Source organism: Penicillium verrucosum, assembly GCF_028828655.1.
Source record: "Penicillium verrucosum strain IBT 35672 chromosome Unknown utg000001l_segment0_segment0, whole genome shotgun sequence".
In the NCBI taxonomy this organism is placed as follows: domain Eukaryota; kingdom Fungi; phylum Ascomycota; class Eurotiomycetes; order Eurotiales; family Aspergillaceae; genus Penicillium; species Penicillium verrucosum.
Genome location: NW_026643210.1, coordinates 7,119,266 through 7,135,326, shown reverse-complemented (window position 1 = coordinate 7,135,326; position 16,061 = coordinate 7,119,266). Strand labels below are relative to the sequence as shown.

Here is a 16,061-nt window from a genome sequence, read left to right as displayed (position 1 = left end):
GTATTATAATCTAAAACAGCGAGACGTTGCTGAGTAGCAATGTCCCCTTCAACCGAATTACAACATTGGAAGACTTAATTTCTTGTCGAAGACAAAAGTATGGACCTATTAATTGTTCGAAATGGGCGTATCCAGATAAGCTGGCGGCAAAACACCCTCCAACGCAGCTTTGATCTGAAGCGCCAACGTCCGCGAGTACCATGTTGCTGTGTATAGCCACCCATAACCCAAAAGCCATCAAGGCGTGACTGCCTCTTCCACAAGCCATGGATCGCGCCCTCAGAATCAACGCCCAATGTGGCGTCGATACAAGCAGCAATATCGCGAGGGCCGAGCTTCCACTTACCATTGGCCTCGCCATTCTTATCATTCTAGGAACTTCTAGAAGCCTGACTTGCAGAGCCGCCTAGAATCTCGGCAGCAGCTTCGCGCGCGTTTTTATCCGCAAATCCCGTACACCATATGACGGCATCCACATCAATATGGCTGCCATCCGAGAACCGCAGCCCTGTCGCCGTGTACGCAACAGGCTTAATATCAGCTTTGATACCAGCCTTGCCTTCTTCTATTAGTTTGGTACCGCCCAAATCAATATAATGTCCGCCTGTACGCTCAATCATGTTCTGTACCACATTCCGGGTTGGTGCTGTCTAGAACGGGAAATCCAGTTGCTGCCAGGGCTTCGTAGCGGTCCGGCTGGCTCCTGTGATGCGAAATGTGCAAGCAAGTCGTGAGCGAGCTTGCCGTCTATGAATGACGGGAGCGCCATAAAAATGTTATCTATAGGCGCCTAGGCTGGCTGGGTGATCGAGGTGCTCCACTGGGATCATATACGTCGGAGAACGAACGTTCATCGTTGTTTGGAGTCCTGCGGCGTGGCAAACCCCGAGGATATCGAAAGCTGTATTGGCGGAGCCAATTACGATAGCTGACTATAGTGGAATTGATGCGGTTAATCTCGGTTCCGTCAGTTTAGGTCTCGCTGTTGCTTCACCCGCCTTCGCTCCTTTCTCCTTCAGTTTCTCGGCATTCTTGTATTGCTCTGAATGGATGCTGATACATTTGTACAGGTGGCTATTTGCTATCGATGGTACATTAATTCTTTGTGATCCAATTCCTATGGCCATAACAACGTGTTTGGGGATCGCTGTACGTTGACCAGCAAGAGTCTGGAACTTCACCACCCATCGCTTGGTCGATGGATCATACTCTGTTCATTGAATCTGTGCCAAAGTGATCATGTTGACATTGACATTGGAAGCCTTGACATATTGCTGTATCTGGGAAGCCAAATCCTCTTTCGACAGACGGTGGGGAGCCACTAATCCTTAGGCCTAACCTTCAATTGATCGGCAGTGGTATATCCGCTATCAGGTCCAACCTTATATCTCCAGTAGGTCGACTAATTTACTCAATCTTTAAAATCAGTGAGGAAGAGGGGCAAAAGATTATAGAGCTATACCCTAATACTAATATACTAGAAATCTAGGTGGGTATTAATCACCAACTTTGAAGAGACGCTTGTGGGAGGTCATCATTTGTTCAAGGTAGATAATTGTTTATCAATCCTCCAATGTTGTTCCTCGCTTATTGAGGCCTTGTTGGCTTCTATTTTGTTTGGTTTGGTATATTGCTTACACCTTTATGTTTTGGAATTCGGTCATTCAAATGTGTAGATTGCGTGGATATAGTAGTATATATTTTGCACGGGATGTGGATCCGCACCCCCGTGTTCCCCGCAACTCAGAGCTGTATATACTGTCTACGGAGTACTTACCATCTCTTCTTTTAAAGGTTCATCATGTCCGGGCTCGACTAGGCATAGATTGGCTGACTTTGTTAGCGGGATTGCCGGGACCGGCGCTGGACTTCGCGTATACCCTCCTGCAGGAGATCCAAGATAACGCTGCAGAATTCTCGCAACGCCTGATTGAGCAATTCCCCCATGACCGGAAGGTGGTCGACAAGTCAGACCTATGGAGGCAGGTATGTCAGCAAAAGCAAGGAAGCATGTCATTCAAGGAATATGCTAACATGAGACGTGTTTTAAGTGTACAGGCGGGGGAAGAGGACCAAACGGAACTTGCACGAGCCTGGGTATCTGATCGGAACGACCAGTATGTTGGTGCGGCCGTTAGAACGAGGGTGATCACCTATAAAGAGGTTACTATGCCCGACACTATTACGCTGGTTCGTCGGATATTAGGCACCAGTCAATTTTGATCATCGCTTGAGATTTTGTATAGATTGAAGGGTAGTCTCGTGACTATAGATAACTCCGCCAATTATATATTTACTAGGATACAAAGACTAGCAAGAATACTCCTAGTAGGCGAACAACATAGAATGCCTTAGGCAGAAGCAACCCCCAATGGCCCAAAAGACCTTAGGATATCGGGATATGAATTCTAGCATATCCGATTATCTAGGTAGAAGAAAAGAAGTCAAAAACGAAGTATAGAGGAACTACCCCATCTCCCGTGGCGCTCCATGTGGTGTATACCGGCGCGGCGCTGCACTATAAACCTTGGAACTTCCTACAGTAGTATCGGTTAGAAGTCCAGAAGTAACAAGATGAATCAAGACATATTTATGTTTTTAAAGTGAAATAAAGGACCCCAACCGAGAAAGAAGGCCATATCCAGCCCGGGAGGGATTGGCAATCCAATTAAACAGGCTGGTTTATCACGGTGGGAACTTTGCAAGGAAGAAAGTAATTTAACACATAACTAAGGCTACTCTTAAACCATACTATCTGGTTATCATCTATATACTAACTACTCCGTAAGCCAAATGGAAAAAAAAATACAAAATACAAAAGTAATCCCCTGACCCGGGATCGAACCAGGGACCTCAAGATAACAAGTTCCATGTAGAACAGGGCAATTACAGTCTTGCGCTCTTCCAGCTGAGCTATCAGGGGAGGATATGGTATAAAGTTTAGAATTAGAAAACATAGGCCAAAAATATTGAGCTGAGATAACCAAATCACCTCACTATTCACCATCCATATTCCCAAGAACCACCAGCTAATATACCTCCTCCAACAAGACCAAAAATACAAACCAACCCAAGGAGATAACCACCCATGTTCCGCCGCGCCCTAACGGCCGCCTCAACAGCGCGCACATCACCGACAAGCACAATACCAAGCGCCTCATCCCGCAAGCTCCAAGTCACCCGCCCATCATGGCACCTTGTACGCACACCCAAGCCAGAGAGCACAAGCCTAAAACGCTCTCCGCTCCTCTTCAATCCTATCTCAAGCCCAAAACCAAAACCAAAAAAACTAACCGCAAAACCGCACGAACAGAACCCAAGCACCACCCGCCTCTTCACCACGACCCCATTCACAGCTTTTACAGCATCACCACCAACCAAAAAAGACCCCTCACCATTCCGCCTCTCCGCAAACAAAACCGACTCCTCCCCTCCCTCCTTCGAAGATGTCTATTACAGCCCTTACCAACCAAAGCGCCAATGGCCACCGGATATGTCCAAGCTGTCGCCGAAACACCAGTTCCGACTTGAGCGAAAGTACCGTCGTCGCGCGGCGCTGAAGTATGCCCGGCCGAAGTTTATGAAGGCTGTTACACTGGCACAGTGGGTTGTTATTGGATGTGAGTTTTTTTCTTTTTTTTTCTTTTTTTTGGTTGAGATTGTGTTGCGGGTTTATATGGAGATTGGGAGATGAATTGCGTGTAAAGCTGTGGTGGATATTGTGTATGGATTTTGAGAAGGATGCTGACTTTTTATACGATAGTTGTCATTATCTACTCCGTGCTATTCATGGAGTGGGATACGGATGATACTGGGTTCCATATGGTAAGTGATCTGTCTTGGGGATTATGCGCATTTATATCTTGACTAACATGGTTTCGCCTCATAGATTCGGGAGAAATTCTTCGCTGGTGTCCGGGCTGTATTCTCCAGCGCGCCGCCTCCTGGTCCGAGAAGGGATCAGAAGGATAATACGTCGTCTGAGCAGAGCTAGTAGTCGAGTTCATGTCGATTTGTGTCTGACATCAATATTTTGTATAATATTCAACTAGATTCCCTACTTGCATCAACAGCCTACTAGAAAATCTCAAGACTTCCAAGTTCAATAAGAAAAACTACTGTCGATTCATTCAATTCTCATATCTGTTCATAGGTCATTTGTCATGAAGAAATCCTGTGGAAGAACAGGCGTCGCTGTACCATGGAGAGAAGGAGAAAGAGACAGGGGAAAGATCATCAGCCTGTCTGTTTCTCGCTTTCTGCTCCGTCGCCTGTGCCGATATTTGGCTTCATTACATCATGTCCGCAGGACTTCTCTGGACAAGGAAATGCAGTCAACATCCCAATAACACCGAGAATGCCAACGCCTGTCAGAAATAACAGACCACAATAAACTCCAAAGGTCAAGTAAACAAAAAAATACCAACAAGATAAGTTGGGATGGGGCTGCTTGAGGACCAGCCCTAACGCCGAGTCATGATAGTGTGAAAGCGAAAGAAAAAGATAGGAAATAAAGACAGGAGAGGAATGGGAAATTCGTTAAATCGAGCCGGGGGGTTGCGCACCCGGTTCTTTAAAGCCAGCTGCGTAGATCGCTCGACGGGGTAGTCGGGCCAGCAGCTGGACGGTTGTCCGAGAAGTCCAGAGCAAGTTCCAGCCTGGGCGGCCGCTCGTCGACCAAGCCCTTTCTAGGGGAACCCGGCGCGGACTTCTTGGGGGATTTGGTGGGCGAGCCAGGTTCGCCTGCTCGGGGCGGACCTTCGCGCACAAAGGTATAAGGCCAGCCGTCATCGGCTGCTGCTGCGACCCAGGTTCGTAGGCAATCATGCACAGAAGAATAGAACTTCTCCTTGCAAGTACGCAGGCTACCACCCATGACTTTCTCAAAACCAGAGGCACGGAGCTCATCACGAAGTTGGTTTCGCTCATCAGGGGTGGGCAGCATGGCAATCAGGCCGTTCACAAGATCGAGATGTGCCGCAAGATAGTTGGTCGCATCCCATTCAACACCTCCAACGTATGGGGCAGCTGGAACAGGAGGACGAGGGACTGGGAAGTGGCGCTCGTTGTAAGGCCGGGTGTCTACTGGTGTTTTCTCGCCGAAAAGGTCCTCTGACTTTGGGAGGGGAATCACATTCAGGTGATGAAGGAAAATCCAGAAGACTTCCTTAGTCACATTGGTGACCTCCTTACACCACACTCTATAGGGTCGTGACTGGTAAATATTCGCAATGAAGGACAGCGGCTGGTTATCCACGGGTGGCGCAGGATCCTTCAGATAAGAAAGGATCTGTTTGGCACGCTTGGTTGCCAATTCACCAGCAGGAGCAGTGGAGAGCTGCGTGAATAGCAGGTTTGCAATGATTCCTCGAGTGGTGAACTCACTGGGACCCTTCTTCTCCTCGTCAAACAGCATATGCAGCAGAGCGGGGAAAAGTTCTTCCTCGATGGAAGCGAGGTGTGCCAGGGCCACGGATGTAGTGCACAGTGCCTTCAGACAGAGCAATGCCTCGTGCAGAAGGGTGTCTTCATGGTCCTCACTGTAAAACAGGTTAGTTACTGCTCGGAATGAAGAGGGAAATATAATAATACATACCGCCAGGTCATCTTCATAATGCGGTAAAGAAGCTGTACAATCTCGTCCATCCCTCCTTCAGTGATAAAGTCATTGACCCAATGAACGGTTTCGTTACGTAGGAGAAGACGCAGTTTGTGCATCTTTCCTACCTCAACCATCTCAGGCTTTTGGATCTCTCGCAAGTAATGCACAAAGTCGGAAGGATCCGCCGCGGTATCGACAGCAGCTGCATCAGCAAGTGAGGCTGTTGAAGCATTGGCCGAGAGGGTGGTGTAGACACCGACGGGCTGGGAAAGATCTACAGACCTTGGCCGACGGCTTGATGCTTCACTATCCCGCCGCAACTTTTTACCAGGTGACGAGGGGCCTTTAGTGAAGGTGAATCCGCGGCTCCTAGATCGTGATCGAGAGCCTTTACGGTCCTGAGACTGGGAGTCTTCCTTGGATTCTTTGCCGCGTCCTCGACGGCTATCACCGGTTCCCGTGCTGAGAGGAGTGATGTTCTCCGTCCGATCTTTCTGGATAAAATCGGCCTTGATATTGGTATCAAGAGAGCGCATCTTATCTCTCATGTTATGAGGGATATTCCTTGCATCCTAAAGAAATGTTAGCCTTGCAATTCAAATTATAATCTAGTACGACCGGGTTAACAAACCAGCAGTTTCTCGAACTCGCTTTCGAGGTCCTTGGAGTTCAGATGCTGATGCACTTCAGCATCTCGCTCCTTTGCATTGAATGCCGAGATAGCAGCCTGTACACGAGAAAGCCGCTTGGGCTCTTCTTTCATGGTAGGCGGGGATGTTTTTCGTGGACTCGGTGGTCCTCTGCTCTTAGAAGAAGCACTATCAGATCGAACAGGGTCGCTTTCCCCCGAAGGTGCGCGCTGCAACCCGAGAATATCCTTCATTTTGCGGTTTCCTGTTAGGATGTCTGACTTAGGACGAGGCTTGGAATCGTTCAATTTGGCGAGGGAGGGTTGATGGTAGTCATAGAAGTTGCGTTGCTGGCTTGGCCCGTAGCCCTTTGGCGTATAGAGAGAGACTTCGTCCGCCACGGTTCGCCTCAGGTCGACGGTCGAGTTTGGTCTCGAACGACCAGTAGGCTCTTTGTGAACCGAGGCTGAGTCCTGGGACCAGACTGGGGATGGCATATTATCAATCAGGTCGTTCGGGCTGCGGTTCTCCTTATCGCGACTCTGCTTTGAGTCATCCTTTCTTCCCCGTTGGGACCTTTTGAGGATGGCTGAGAGACTGTTGGATGATTTCGCCTTCTTCGGCGACAGATCCTCATTCTGCTCGGATGTCTCATCCGATTTACTGTCCTTCCGCTCCATGTAATTCCTCAGGGACTTCAATGAGACAGAGCTCTTTGTCTTCTTATGTAGGGCACCTTTGCCTTCCTTGCTACCCATCTTTGGCCCGGCCACTCCATGGTCGCCCGCATCACGATTGGGGACAATCTCACTGAGTGGGCAGTAGCCGGCAATCAAACCAGGCTCCTCCGTGAATGGGAAAGGAATATTCTCAGTTGGCTTGCTTCTCTGCAGAGGCCGCTGGGCCATGGCATCGTCGGCTGATTGGTTTCGTTTATGGGTTTTGGACGACATTATGGCCCGAAACATGGACTGTTTGGTAGGGGATCGGTTCGCATCGTCAAAGATTTGGGGACCAGAGGTACTCGCAGCCATTGCTATCCTCTTTGACCAGCAACTAAGTACATCCTGTTAGCAGCTGGAGTGGATGAAGACCTGCGGAGGGGAACGGGTAGTTGCAGTTTGAACTCACGGGATCTGTGGAAACAAACGCAGAATAAAACAACAACGCGGGCACAAAAAAAAGAAAAGGGTGATAGGTTTAAGTATATCCCTTAAATTTCAACAAAGAACAAAAAGGCGGGGAAGCAGATAGGCCTGGTGGAAGGAAAAGAGAAGATCAGACGATGGGCAAGCTGGGGAATTTGAAGAATTAACGGCGTCTTGCTGCCAACAGCAACCGTCATCGAGTATCAAGATATTGATCCACTTGCCTCGACTTAGCGTATGAGATGATCCTTGGGGTTGGCTGGATTGATGGTGGAGGAGTAAACAACGTGCGGGTAAAGAGGTTGCGAGGGGCAACGAAGGGGACTTGGCGGTGAACATGGGTATTAACCTTTGATGGTTACTTAGACAGACATGTCATATTGCATATTTATTGTATTATTGCCCATTCATTTTGGGAGTTATTTTAGGTATGCATATAGTCCTTGCATGTTCTTTTTCTTTGTTTTGTTTTGTTTGTTATTGTTATCGTTGTTATTCCTGTTGAATCTGGGCGGATTGTATGCATACGATTATATATAGTATGTAGATATATTGGATAGATCCTTGATTGGTATATTGGCATCACTTGATACATCTACTTGAAAATGGAAATGATATGGGAAAAGAAAGGCAATATCTATATTTCAATTCTCCTATAGGATATATATATAACTATATATACCTAGGTAGTTCGCAAGTATCATTCCTCTTTGTTATTCTTGCCCAAAACATCCTGTGCCGATGTCGGCAAGACTGGCCCAATTGAGAATAAATACAACCGTGTTTACATGCACTTATGTAGAGTAACTCCCAAGCCACTTTTTTCAAGATCTTCTGATCATATTTTATGTAGACTGTGCATATAAGTACCTAGGTATGACTCCGAACCGTTTACTGTTTGAGTGGAATTCGATCTACTGTTTGCGACCTCCGATGGTAGGAAATCAAGGCACTTAACCTCTCAAAATCCTCAAAATCCTCAACATAAAAAGACATATAAATACCTAGGTAGAACCACGGGGATTTGAAGCGAGAACTCAAAGTGAGACAATTCCGGTTTACATACTACATACAACATATACCCCGTAGGTTCTAGAACGCAAATGAACATCGGGCGGTTTCGGACACGGGTCCTCCACAAGTTACCCTTTAAACTAAATGTTGACCTCTTTGGTACTTCGGAATCCCAAGGCTTAATTGAAGAAATCGTCAACATCCAGAGAGCCAAGCCAAGAGCCAAGACAACCGAGCCAAGACAACCGAGCCAAGCCTGCAATCATGAATTGCCCCTCGCGGACTGACGACACACTCAAAAACCCGAGCTGGAATCAAAGCCCACCACCCTTCAGTCCGGACACCACTACCCGGAATGATTTCAATGGTCTCGCCAATTCCAGAGTCCATCGCAGACATGCCAATTCTGCAAATGCAGCAGGAGATGATCCGTTATCCATCGATGACAGACCCAACAGTCAACAAGATCGAGATCCCGGAAAGGAAAAGGTGCCAAGCGGCGAAGTGATCGCTGCCGACTCGGGAGGTGATTCTTCACCCCCGAGGAGCAGCGGATCACCTCGCCAACCTTTTTTTAATTTCTTGACGTCTTCTACTCTGAACTGTGCTCGAACTTTGGCCAAATTCAGCCGTTTCATCGGTCCTGGTTTCCTCATCGCTGTCGCCTATATCGACCCCGGAAATTATGCCACCGATGTCGCAGCCGGTGCAGACTTCAAGTACTCCTTGTTGTTCATCGTTCTGCTTTCCAACCTATTTGCGATTCTTCTGCAGTCCCTGTGTATCAAGCTAGGCTCTGTGACTGGTCTGAACCTGGCCGAAAATTGCCGAGAGCATCTTCCGAAATGGATGGTGATTATTCTCTATCTCCTCGCAGAAGCGGCCATTATCGCTACTGATATTGCGGAGGTGAGTGTCACATTTTGGCCTAGAGTGTTTGAATCGATGTACTGACAAACTTGAAAAGGTGGTTGGATCAGCGATCGCTCTGAACTTACTGTTGCATATCCCTTTGGTAGCTGGTTGTGCTATCACATTGGTGGATGTTCTTTTCATTCTCATTTTCTACCGACCCAATGGCAAGATGTGGGGGCTTCGACTGTTCGAGTTCTTTGTCATGGCTTTGGTGTTAGGTGTTGTTGTTTGCTTTTGCATTCAGCTCTCTCTCATAAAGGACCAGTCAGTTGGCGAAGTATTCCGCGGATACCTGCCATCTTCAGCCATTGTTCAATCAGAAGGGTAAGTCTGTCTAATCTGCATCTTGCTACCCCCGGCGCAAAGTTCTCAGCTACTAACGCACATACAGTCTTTACCAAAGTTGTGGAATCCTTGGTGCCACTGTTATGCCACACTCTCTATTTCTTGGTAGCGGCGTGGTTCAATCTCGCCTCAAGGAATTCGACGTCAATTCTGGTTACGTGGAGAGTACGGTGCCTCTAGGCAACGCCGACGGCGAAGTGAAATATCGCCCGTCGATCCACGCAATCCGCGGCTGCATGAAGTACTCGATCATCGAGTTGTCGCTGTCACTTTTCACCTTCGCCCTATTTGTGAACAGCGCAATCCTAATTGTCGCGGGTGCTGCTCTCTATGATGTTCCTGACGGAGGTAATGCCGACCTCTTCGGAATTCACGACTTGCTCTCCAAGTCGATCACACCAGCTGCCGGCTTGGTATTTGCTCTCGCCCTGCTACTCTCAGGTATTTCTGCTGGAATCGTCTGCACAATTGCTGGTCAAATGGTGAGCGAGGGAATGCTGAACTGGACCATTCGACCATGGCTTCGAAGACTCATCACCCGCTCGATCAGTATCATTCCAAGCATCATCATTGCTGCGGCTGTTGGTAAGGATGGTCTTGACAAGACCTTGACTGCGAGCCAGGTTGTGTTGAGTGTTATTCTACCATTTGTCTCAGCGCCACTTATCTGGTTCACCTGTTTCAATCGTTACATGACCGTTCGGACTGAAGAAGCCTCCGATCGAGAGGATGAAGTTGATGTGGTGACAGTTCCGATGCGGAATAACCTACTCACTTCGGTGGTTACGGTCCTTGTGTGGGTTGTGATCGTTGTGATGAATGTAGCTTTGCTGGTGCTGGTGGGAATGGGCAAGGCATCTTGATCTGTAGTTACTATGCTTTTGCATGACCCGAAAGATGCATATCTGGGACGATGGGAATGACCTACCACGCCCCTGATTGCAGCGAAAACAGATCCATGGAGCTTGGTAATGCATATGCTAATTGCTATGGCATGACGCCTGGATGGAATGAGTGGTTCAAATATGATCTGAGTGTAGGTTATTGCAAGTTAAAATAAACACCCAATCAACTCCACTGCCTGTGCCTTGACACAGAGAAGAACACTTAGTTGCCGCTAAACAAAAGCACGCTATAACATTAATCAATCTTATCCAAGTCCGCCCGCAGCCTCCTTGACCTTTTGTTGCTCAGGCGGCTCATCAATAAACTGCGGGGGCGCCACCTCATCTTGTAAGAAGCTCGGCATAGCACTCTCGCCCATGCTGCTCTCGAACATGGATTCCTCGCCAAGCGCCTCAAGCTCCGCATCCAACTCGGCCTCATCGACATCCTCAGGGACATCATAGGCCCGGGAGATACTTTCTTGAATCTCATTACCGACCTCCATCAGATCCGCCATCTCATCCTGCATCTGCTCGATCTTATCCACATCGACCTTCCCATACTGCTTCTTGAGTTCCTTGGTCGTGGTCTTCATCGCGTCCACCGTCGTCATCACATTCTTCAAATTATCCTGCATCATTCCTGCCTGCTCCATATTCCATGATTGCTGGGAGAGCTGGTCGCGCTGCGCCTCGTATTGTTTTCGTCGCTGAAGGACCTTGAGCGCTTTCTGTCGGAGGGCATTCTTGCCCGGCCCATCGCGCATCTTGGCGATCTTGTTTTGGTATGTGGAGAGTTCGGAGTTGAGCGCTGCTAGCTTGACATCTATGCTGGAAACTCGAGTGTCGACCTGTTGTTTTGTTAGTGGGGTTATCTTGAGGGGCGGGGGTGGGTGCCTTGGATCGGGCTTGTGCGGGCATCGTACATTGGTAATAGCACCTTCAAGAGTCGGCTTGGGGCCTGTACTCTTTGTGCCGAATAGTCGGTTCATGATGGTGGGTTGGGTCGAGGGGTTATTATTGGAAGGTGAAGAAGGTGAGGGCAAATAGGCAGCGGACTTGAGAGCGATTCCAGACCGCGCGTGGCCAGTGCTCAATAAAACCGCAATGGGCGGGCCGAGATTGTGATTAATCAATAGTTGTGACAAAGCTAGGAGGAGCTGGCAAAAGTATAAAATCAACGAGAAGGGTTGAATTATTTCCTATGTGAGTACGTGATGTACATATGTACGTAGACTGGATTGTCTGGAGCCATTTCTTGGCTTTCCCTTTCCGTTTTGGTCCTGAGGCCGTGCCGCTTTTACCTCAGAGTAAAACTGAGCACGACCCTTTATTAGATAAGCTCATTGATCTCCTCGGGGCCCGAGGTTCCGAGAGGTCCACGTGGAGGCGGCTGCGTGAACCCGTGGACCTAAGTGGTGCCCACCTGAACTGATACCTACCTAGGTACCTAGTAGGTAGGTATGGCTTTGAACCTGCAGCCTGTCAGTTGAACTCAAGTATGATAAGCTTACAGGAGAGGCACTGTCTGCTACTAACCGGCTGAGGCCAAGCTAGACTTAACAAGGATATTGAAAACTAGTTCCGTCTTCGTCTTTGCGCATGACATGTATAAACCTGTGGATTGTGATCGAAAAGTACTAAAAAAAAAATAAAAAAGTCATCGCCCGGAGGCGATCCGGCAGCCTGAGATCAAACGGCACTCAAACTGAGGATGGACAGGATCCAAAAGGCAGTGCGCGCCAAATGTCGCCAACGACAACCGCTAGGCCAAATGCCCGCCCATCCATTCATACATATTGAACAGCGCCATTTCTCATACGAAATGAAAATAAAAAAAACGACTGGTACTCGAAAACCTATATTCTCTAAGTTGATTTCCTAAACATAGCTGCTCCATTTCCCTTCACACCAAGCCCAGAACTTATTGCCATAATCTTGCCATAATCTAGAACCCCCTTCCTCCTTGGTATCCCCGGCCTTGATGAGATCCTGTCGCGGAGTAGCCTCATTAGGACGGATCCGGCCCCAGGGAATGATGTATGAACCGCTCTTTTCCAACGTGACATCAGGCGAGAGTCCAGCATAAAGTTCCGTGTACGCGCCGTAAATCGCCTCACTCAGGAGAATCTTGTCCAAGATGAACATGACGGCCACAGGGGTCCCATTGAAGGACGCTGTCTTTAAGAAGCCCGGATTCAGACAAACACTGATGATTCCATCGTTAGCATATCGACAAGCAAATTCCCGACTGAGGATCCAGGTGTCTGCTTTGGGTGCCCCGTAGTTCTCAGTGCGGTCCTTCGTTCCGTTGTCTAACATGTCAAAATTAATGCCGTTGATTGGTGAGCCCGCCTCTGCCAGAGCGCTCGATGTCCAGACAACACGTCTTGTCACCCTCGCCAGAAGCGTGGGCGGCGGCACGCAGCTGTGGGAGGAGAAGTTTTGTGAAAAGAAGTGTTGCAATATAGTGCATTCCTATCATAGGCTCGGAGTCTTGGGTTGTGCGTTGGCCGATCGTGACGGCGTTAGCGCCAGTGCCGGCATTGTTCCACAGCACATCTAGCTTATCTTCCTGCTGCGCGAAGCTTTGGGCTGCAGCTTTGGACTGACCAAGAGATCGTTCAGATCCAGGTGGAGGAACTTCAGTTTGCCACTGGTATTCTTGGATGTCGATGCCCCGGTGATCGTTTTGATGACTGCTTCTGCTTTTGTCTGCGAGTTCAAGAGGGTTAGTATATACCTGGGAGACGCCATATAGACAGTTGCTCCGCTAGCCTAGAGGATCTTGCACAGCTCCAGTCCAATACTCGCATTTCCACCCGTCACAATAAAAACGCGACCATTTTGCGAGCCTGGGGGGACGTTTGCCTCAGTGAAAGCTGGAGCAGGAGGATATGCTTGGGTTAGGGTGGCGCGGAGGCTTGAAAAGGGCGCCATGATTTTGCCTTGAGGGGCAGAGTACTTGTAATATAGATCATTTGGCTCATGCTTGCGGTTTATGTATTAGAAAGATATCAAAAGGAGTAGACAACAAATTAGTTTGGGTGGATTTCTAATGAGTAGGGGGGTTATTTCTAAGCACAGTCCGTATTTTCGTATTATTGTATGTTGTATGTAACCTTTGTTTAATGTGGAAATTAGCACGGAGTACTCCGTAGATTGAACTGAAACAGGGTCTGATTCGCCATTTTAGTTGCTGATGGCCACGGGTAGATGCGTTCGTTCGGCCCGACTGTAGATTCAGGGCTGCTCCACTCCCCACACAGTGGGCCAATGCTTGTTTATCTCCTACTTCATGTCGACTTCATGTCTACCTTATGTCTACTTCATCGTATACGCACGCCGTTTCCTAAATGTGTGTAGTCATACAATTATATGACTTTGAAATTATTTTTCTTTGTTCATCTTTGTTTTAGCTGTATCCATCTGGAATTAGCTGTGCAGTTTAAGTCTTCGGCAGCCAGCCATTTCCCAGTCCCTACGCAGGGAGCTATTATAAAGTAAAAATATGAAGCAATAGGCAGAACTATAAGGATACAAATGTGTATTATAGAGTAAACCACCCGAGCCAATGAATTAATACTGAAATTCAATAAGAAGCACATGTATTTTGTAAAATATTCGTCTATGTAAAACGCCTCAAATCGCTTGAATCAAGTAGCCTTTTAGCTTGCCTGATGCTTGAAGCATTCTGGCTAGTCGGATCAACGTGGTGTTTTAGTCAAGTAAAATAATCACACGAAAGAAACAACTGAAGTTACGGTTTTGGAAAGGAAGTAGGAAGAGAGATAGGTAAATTAAGAAAGAAGGAATTATCTCTCTATAATATCAAAGGTAGAAAGCCTGCCACATGTAATCACTCACATGAGGCATCACAATACAAAGTATAATGGGTAGACACGGGACTCATGACGTCCACGTGCAGTAATAAGAAATAAAAGAATGAACATCCAAGGCCAATATGGAATAAAGCCCTGTGCAATACATGTGAACAGAACCTCCATCCACGCCCAACTAGTGGTACAGCTCAGCAAAACAGGGTCACAGATCATAGATCTATGAATCCCTAGCTAAGGTCTGAACCCGCTTCAGTTCTTAGCCTTGCTATCATCGATGGTAACAACGCGCTTGTTGCTGAAGGTGTCCTTCAGGAATTTCTTAGAGTTGTGCTTCCCATCCTTGATGAACTCGTCGTTCCAGGTCATCCAGAAGGCCCAGGGAAGGTTCTCCTTAGCCTGAACCTCAGGGTCGGGGATGGATCCAACTTCGCCCAGCGCAAGGACTCTCTCACCCTTAGTCACATTTCGCAGCTCCTCGAATTTACCTTCGAGAGCACCGTGGTCACCAGCCTCGGCATAGTAGTCAATAGTGGCAATGTCGCACTTGTCATTTCCGGGATACCACTGAGAATCGGCAGTGTTGCAGACCCACACGATGTTGTGAATGTTGTGCACGCGAGTAATGCGGTCGTAGACGATGTCCCAGAGCTTCTTGAAAGGAGCAGGGCCCTTAGCTCCCCACCAGAACCATCCACCTTCCGGCTCGTGAAGCGGGCGGAAGAGAACCGGAACGTCTGCATCCGACAAACGCTTGAGCTGGACCGCAATAGCATCGATATCCCGAATCAATAGTCGGTAGTCCGTTGCATTTCCGCGGCTGTGGTCCGTTCCATTTCCACGGTGGTAGTCTGTTCCATTTCCACGGCGGTGGTTCAAATTTCCGCGGCGGCCAAGGGCATTGGCTACATCGAAACAGGTTCCCTCGGTGTAGAATCCGTTGTACCACGGCTGTTTCTCGGTCTCGAGCAAACAGTTGGGGGCATACCAGTGCCAGACAAGAGCATTGATACCGCCTTCCTTGTCAAACTTGATGGCTTGCTCGATAGTCTGACTCTTGCTTCCGTGGGCAACGGCAGAGGGCGAGTAATACATGAGGTCGGTGCCGAGGATGGCCGGAGTGACGCCAATATTCTCCTTCACCCATTCCACGCTGGCCAGGTCCTGCTGACCAGAAATGTAGTGCGAGCCATACTGAGACTGAACATACTTGAGAAGCTCCTTGGCCCGGGGACTGGCAGCCTTGTCAATGTTGTCGTAGGACAACCCGGCGGCCAGCGTCGAGGCAAAAAGAGGAAGGAGCGAAAGTCTGGTGAACATGATGGAACACAAGAGCTAGAAAAAAGAAAGGATAAATGAATGAATGAATGAATGATAGTTGATTGCTGATAATGCTACATGCGACAGGTTCCTCTCTTATAAGTTTGACATGTCCCTGATATGTGTATGTAGTCCACATATGGACCCTTAGAATCAAGATGAAACTACGGAGTACAGTTAGATTCATTACGACATACATCAGGGCTTATTTTATTAATTTATCCACCGTAAGACGTAATATCGTTCGGTATATCTTTAAACCATTACCATCCAGCCCCTGCCGGTGTTTCAAGCAGACGAACCTACCTAGTACAACAAACATATATGATATTGCCCCACTTGGACCGGAGATTATTCGGAGAATT

General features: G+C 48.1%; 9 protein-coding genes across 9 annotated transcripts; 3 read left to right on the top strand and 6 right to left on the bottom strand.

Moving 5' to 3' along the window:
• Window positions 1–371: 371 nt before the first annotated feature.
• On the bottom strand, window positions 372–620 carry N7516_002643 (uncharacterized protein; the record flags this gene model as incomplete). Its single annotated transcript, XM_057215363.1, has 1 exon — window positions 372–620. The coding sequence occupies one exon, from the start codon at window positions 618–620 to the stop codon at window positions 372–374; it is 249 nt and encodes an 82-aa protein (XP_057077246.1).
• A 1,091-nt stretch (window positions 621–1,711) lies between these two features.
• Window positions 1,712–2,258, top strand: N7516_002642 (uncharacterized protein; the record flags this gene model as incomplete). Its single annotated transcript, XM_057215362.1, has 4 exons — window positions 1,712–1,751; window positions 1,844–1,986; window positions 2,059–2,190; window positions 2,247–2,258. 4 exons carry the CDS (start codon window positions 1,712–1,714, stop codon window positions 2,256–2,258), a joined length of 327 nt encoding a protein of 108 aa, XP_057077245.1.
• Window positions 2,259–3,088: 830 nt separating this feature from the next.
• On the top strand, window positions 3,089–3,994 carry N7516_002641 (uncharacterized protein; the record flags this gene model as incomplete). The annotated part of the gene is made up of 3 exons (XM_057215361.1): window positions 3,089–3,620; window positions 3,764–3,825; window positions 3,890–3,994. 3 exons carry the CDS (start codon window positions 3,089–3,091, stop codon window positions 3,992–3,994), a joined length of 699 nt encoding a protein of 232 aa, XP_057077244.1.
• A 579-nt stretch (window positions 3,995–4,573) lies between these two features.
• On the bottom strand, window positions 4,574–7,184 carry N7516_002640 (uncharacterized protein; the record flags this gene model as incomplete). Its single annotated transcript, XM_057215360.1, has 3 exons — window positions 4,574–5,540; window positions 5,597–6,174; window positions 6,234–7,184. 3 exons carry the CDS (start codon window positions 7,182–7,184, stop codon window positions 4,574–4,576), a joined length of 2,496 nt encoding a protein of 831 aa, XP_057077243.1.
• Window positions 7,185–7,267: 83 nt separating this feature from the next.
• On the bottom strand, window positions 7,268–7,576 carry N7516_002639 (uncharacterized protein; the record flags this gene model as incomplete). The annotated part of the gene is made up of 2 exons (XM_057215359.1): window positions 7,268–7,367; window positions 7,464–7,576. 2 exons carry the CDS (start codon window positions 7,574–7,576, stop codon window positions 7,268–7,270), a joined length of 213 nt encoding a protein of 70 aa, XP_057077242.1.
• Window positions 7,577–8,657: 1,081 nt separating this feature from the next.
• N7516_002638 (NRAMP family metal ion transporter) lies at window positions 8,658–10,516 on the top strand (the record flags this gene model as incomplete). Its single annotated transcript, XM_057215358.1, has 3 exons — window positions 8,658–9,302; window positions 9,361–9,632; window positions 9,700–10,516. 3 exons carry the CDS (start codon window positions 8,658–8,660, stop codon window positions 10,514–10,516), a joined length of 1,734 nt encoding a protein of 577 aa, XP_057077241.1.
• Window positions 10,517–10,803: 287 nt separating this feature from the next.
• On the bottom strand, window positions 10,804–11,563 carry N7516_002637 (putative SNF7 family protein (Cta1); the record flags this gene model as incomplete). Its single annotated transcript, XM_057215357.1, has 2 exons — window positions 11,464–11,563; window positions 10,804–11,388 (listed from the first exon to the last, which is right to left on the bottom strand). The coding sequence occupies exons 1-2, from the start codon at window positions 11,527–11,529 to the stop codon at window positions 10,804–10,806; spliced, it is 651 nt and encodes a 216-aa protein (XP_057077240.1). The 5' UTR covers window positions 11,530–11,563.
• An 855-nt stretch (window positions 11,564–12,418) lies between these two features.
• N7516_002636 (uncharacterized protein) lies at window positions 12,419–13,477 on the bottom strand (the record flags this gene model as incomplete). The annotated part of the gene is made up of 3 exons (XM_057215356.1): window positions 12,419–12,852; window positions 12,935–13,252; window positions 13,348–13,477. 3 exons carry the CDS (start codon window positions 13,475–13,477, stop codon window positions 12,419–12,421), a joined length of 882 nt encoding a protein of 293 aa, XP_057077239.1.
• A 1,151-nt stretch (window positions 13,478–14,628) lies between these two features.
• Window positions 14,629–15,696, bottom strand: N7516_002635 (uncharacterized protein; the record flags this gene model as incomplete). The annotated part of the gene is made up of 1 exon (XM_057215355.1): window positions 14,629–15,696. One exon carries the CDS (start codon window positions 15,694–15,696, stop codon window positions 14,629–14,631), a length of 1,068 nt encoding a protein of 355 aa, XP_057077238.1.
• Between the last annotated feature and the right edge of the window lie 365 nt (window positions 15,697–16,061).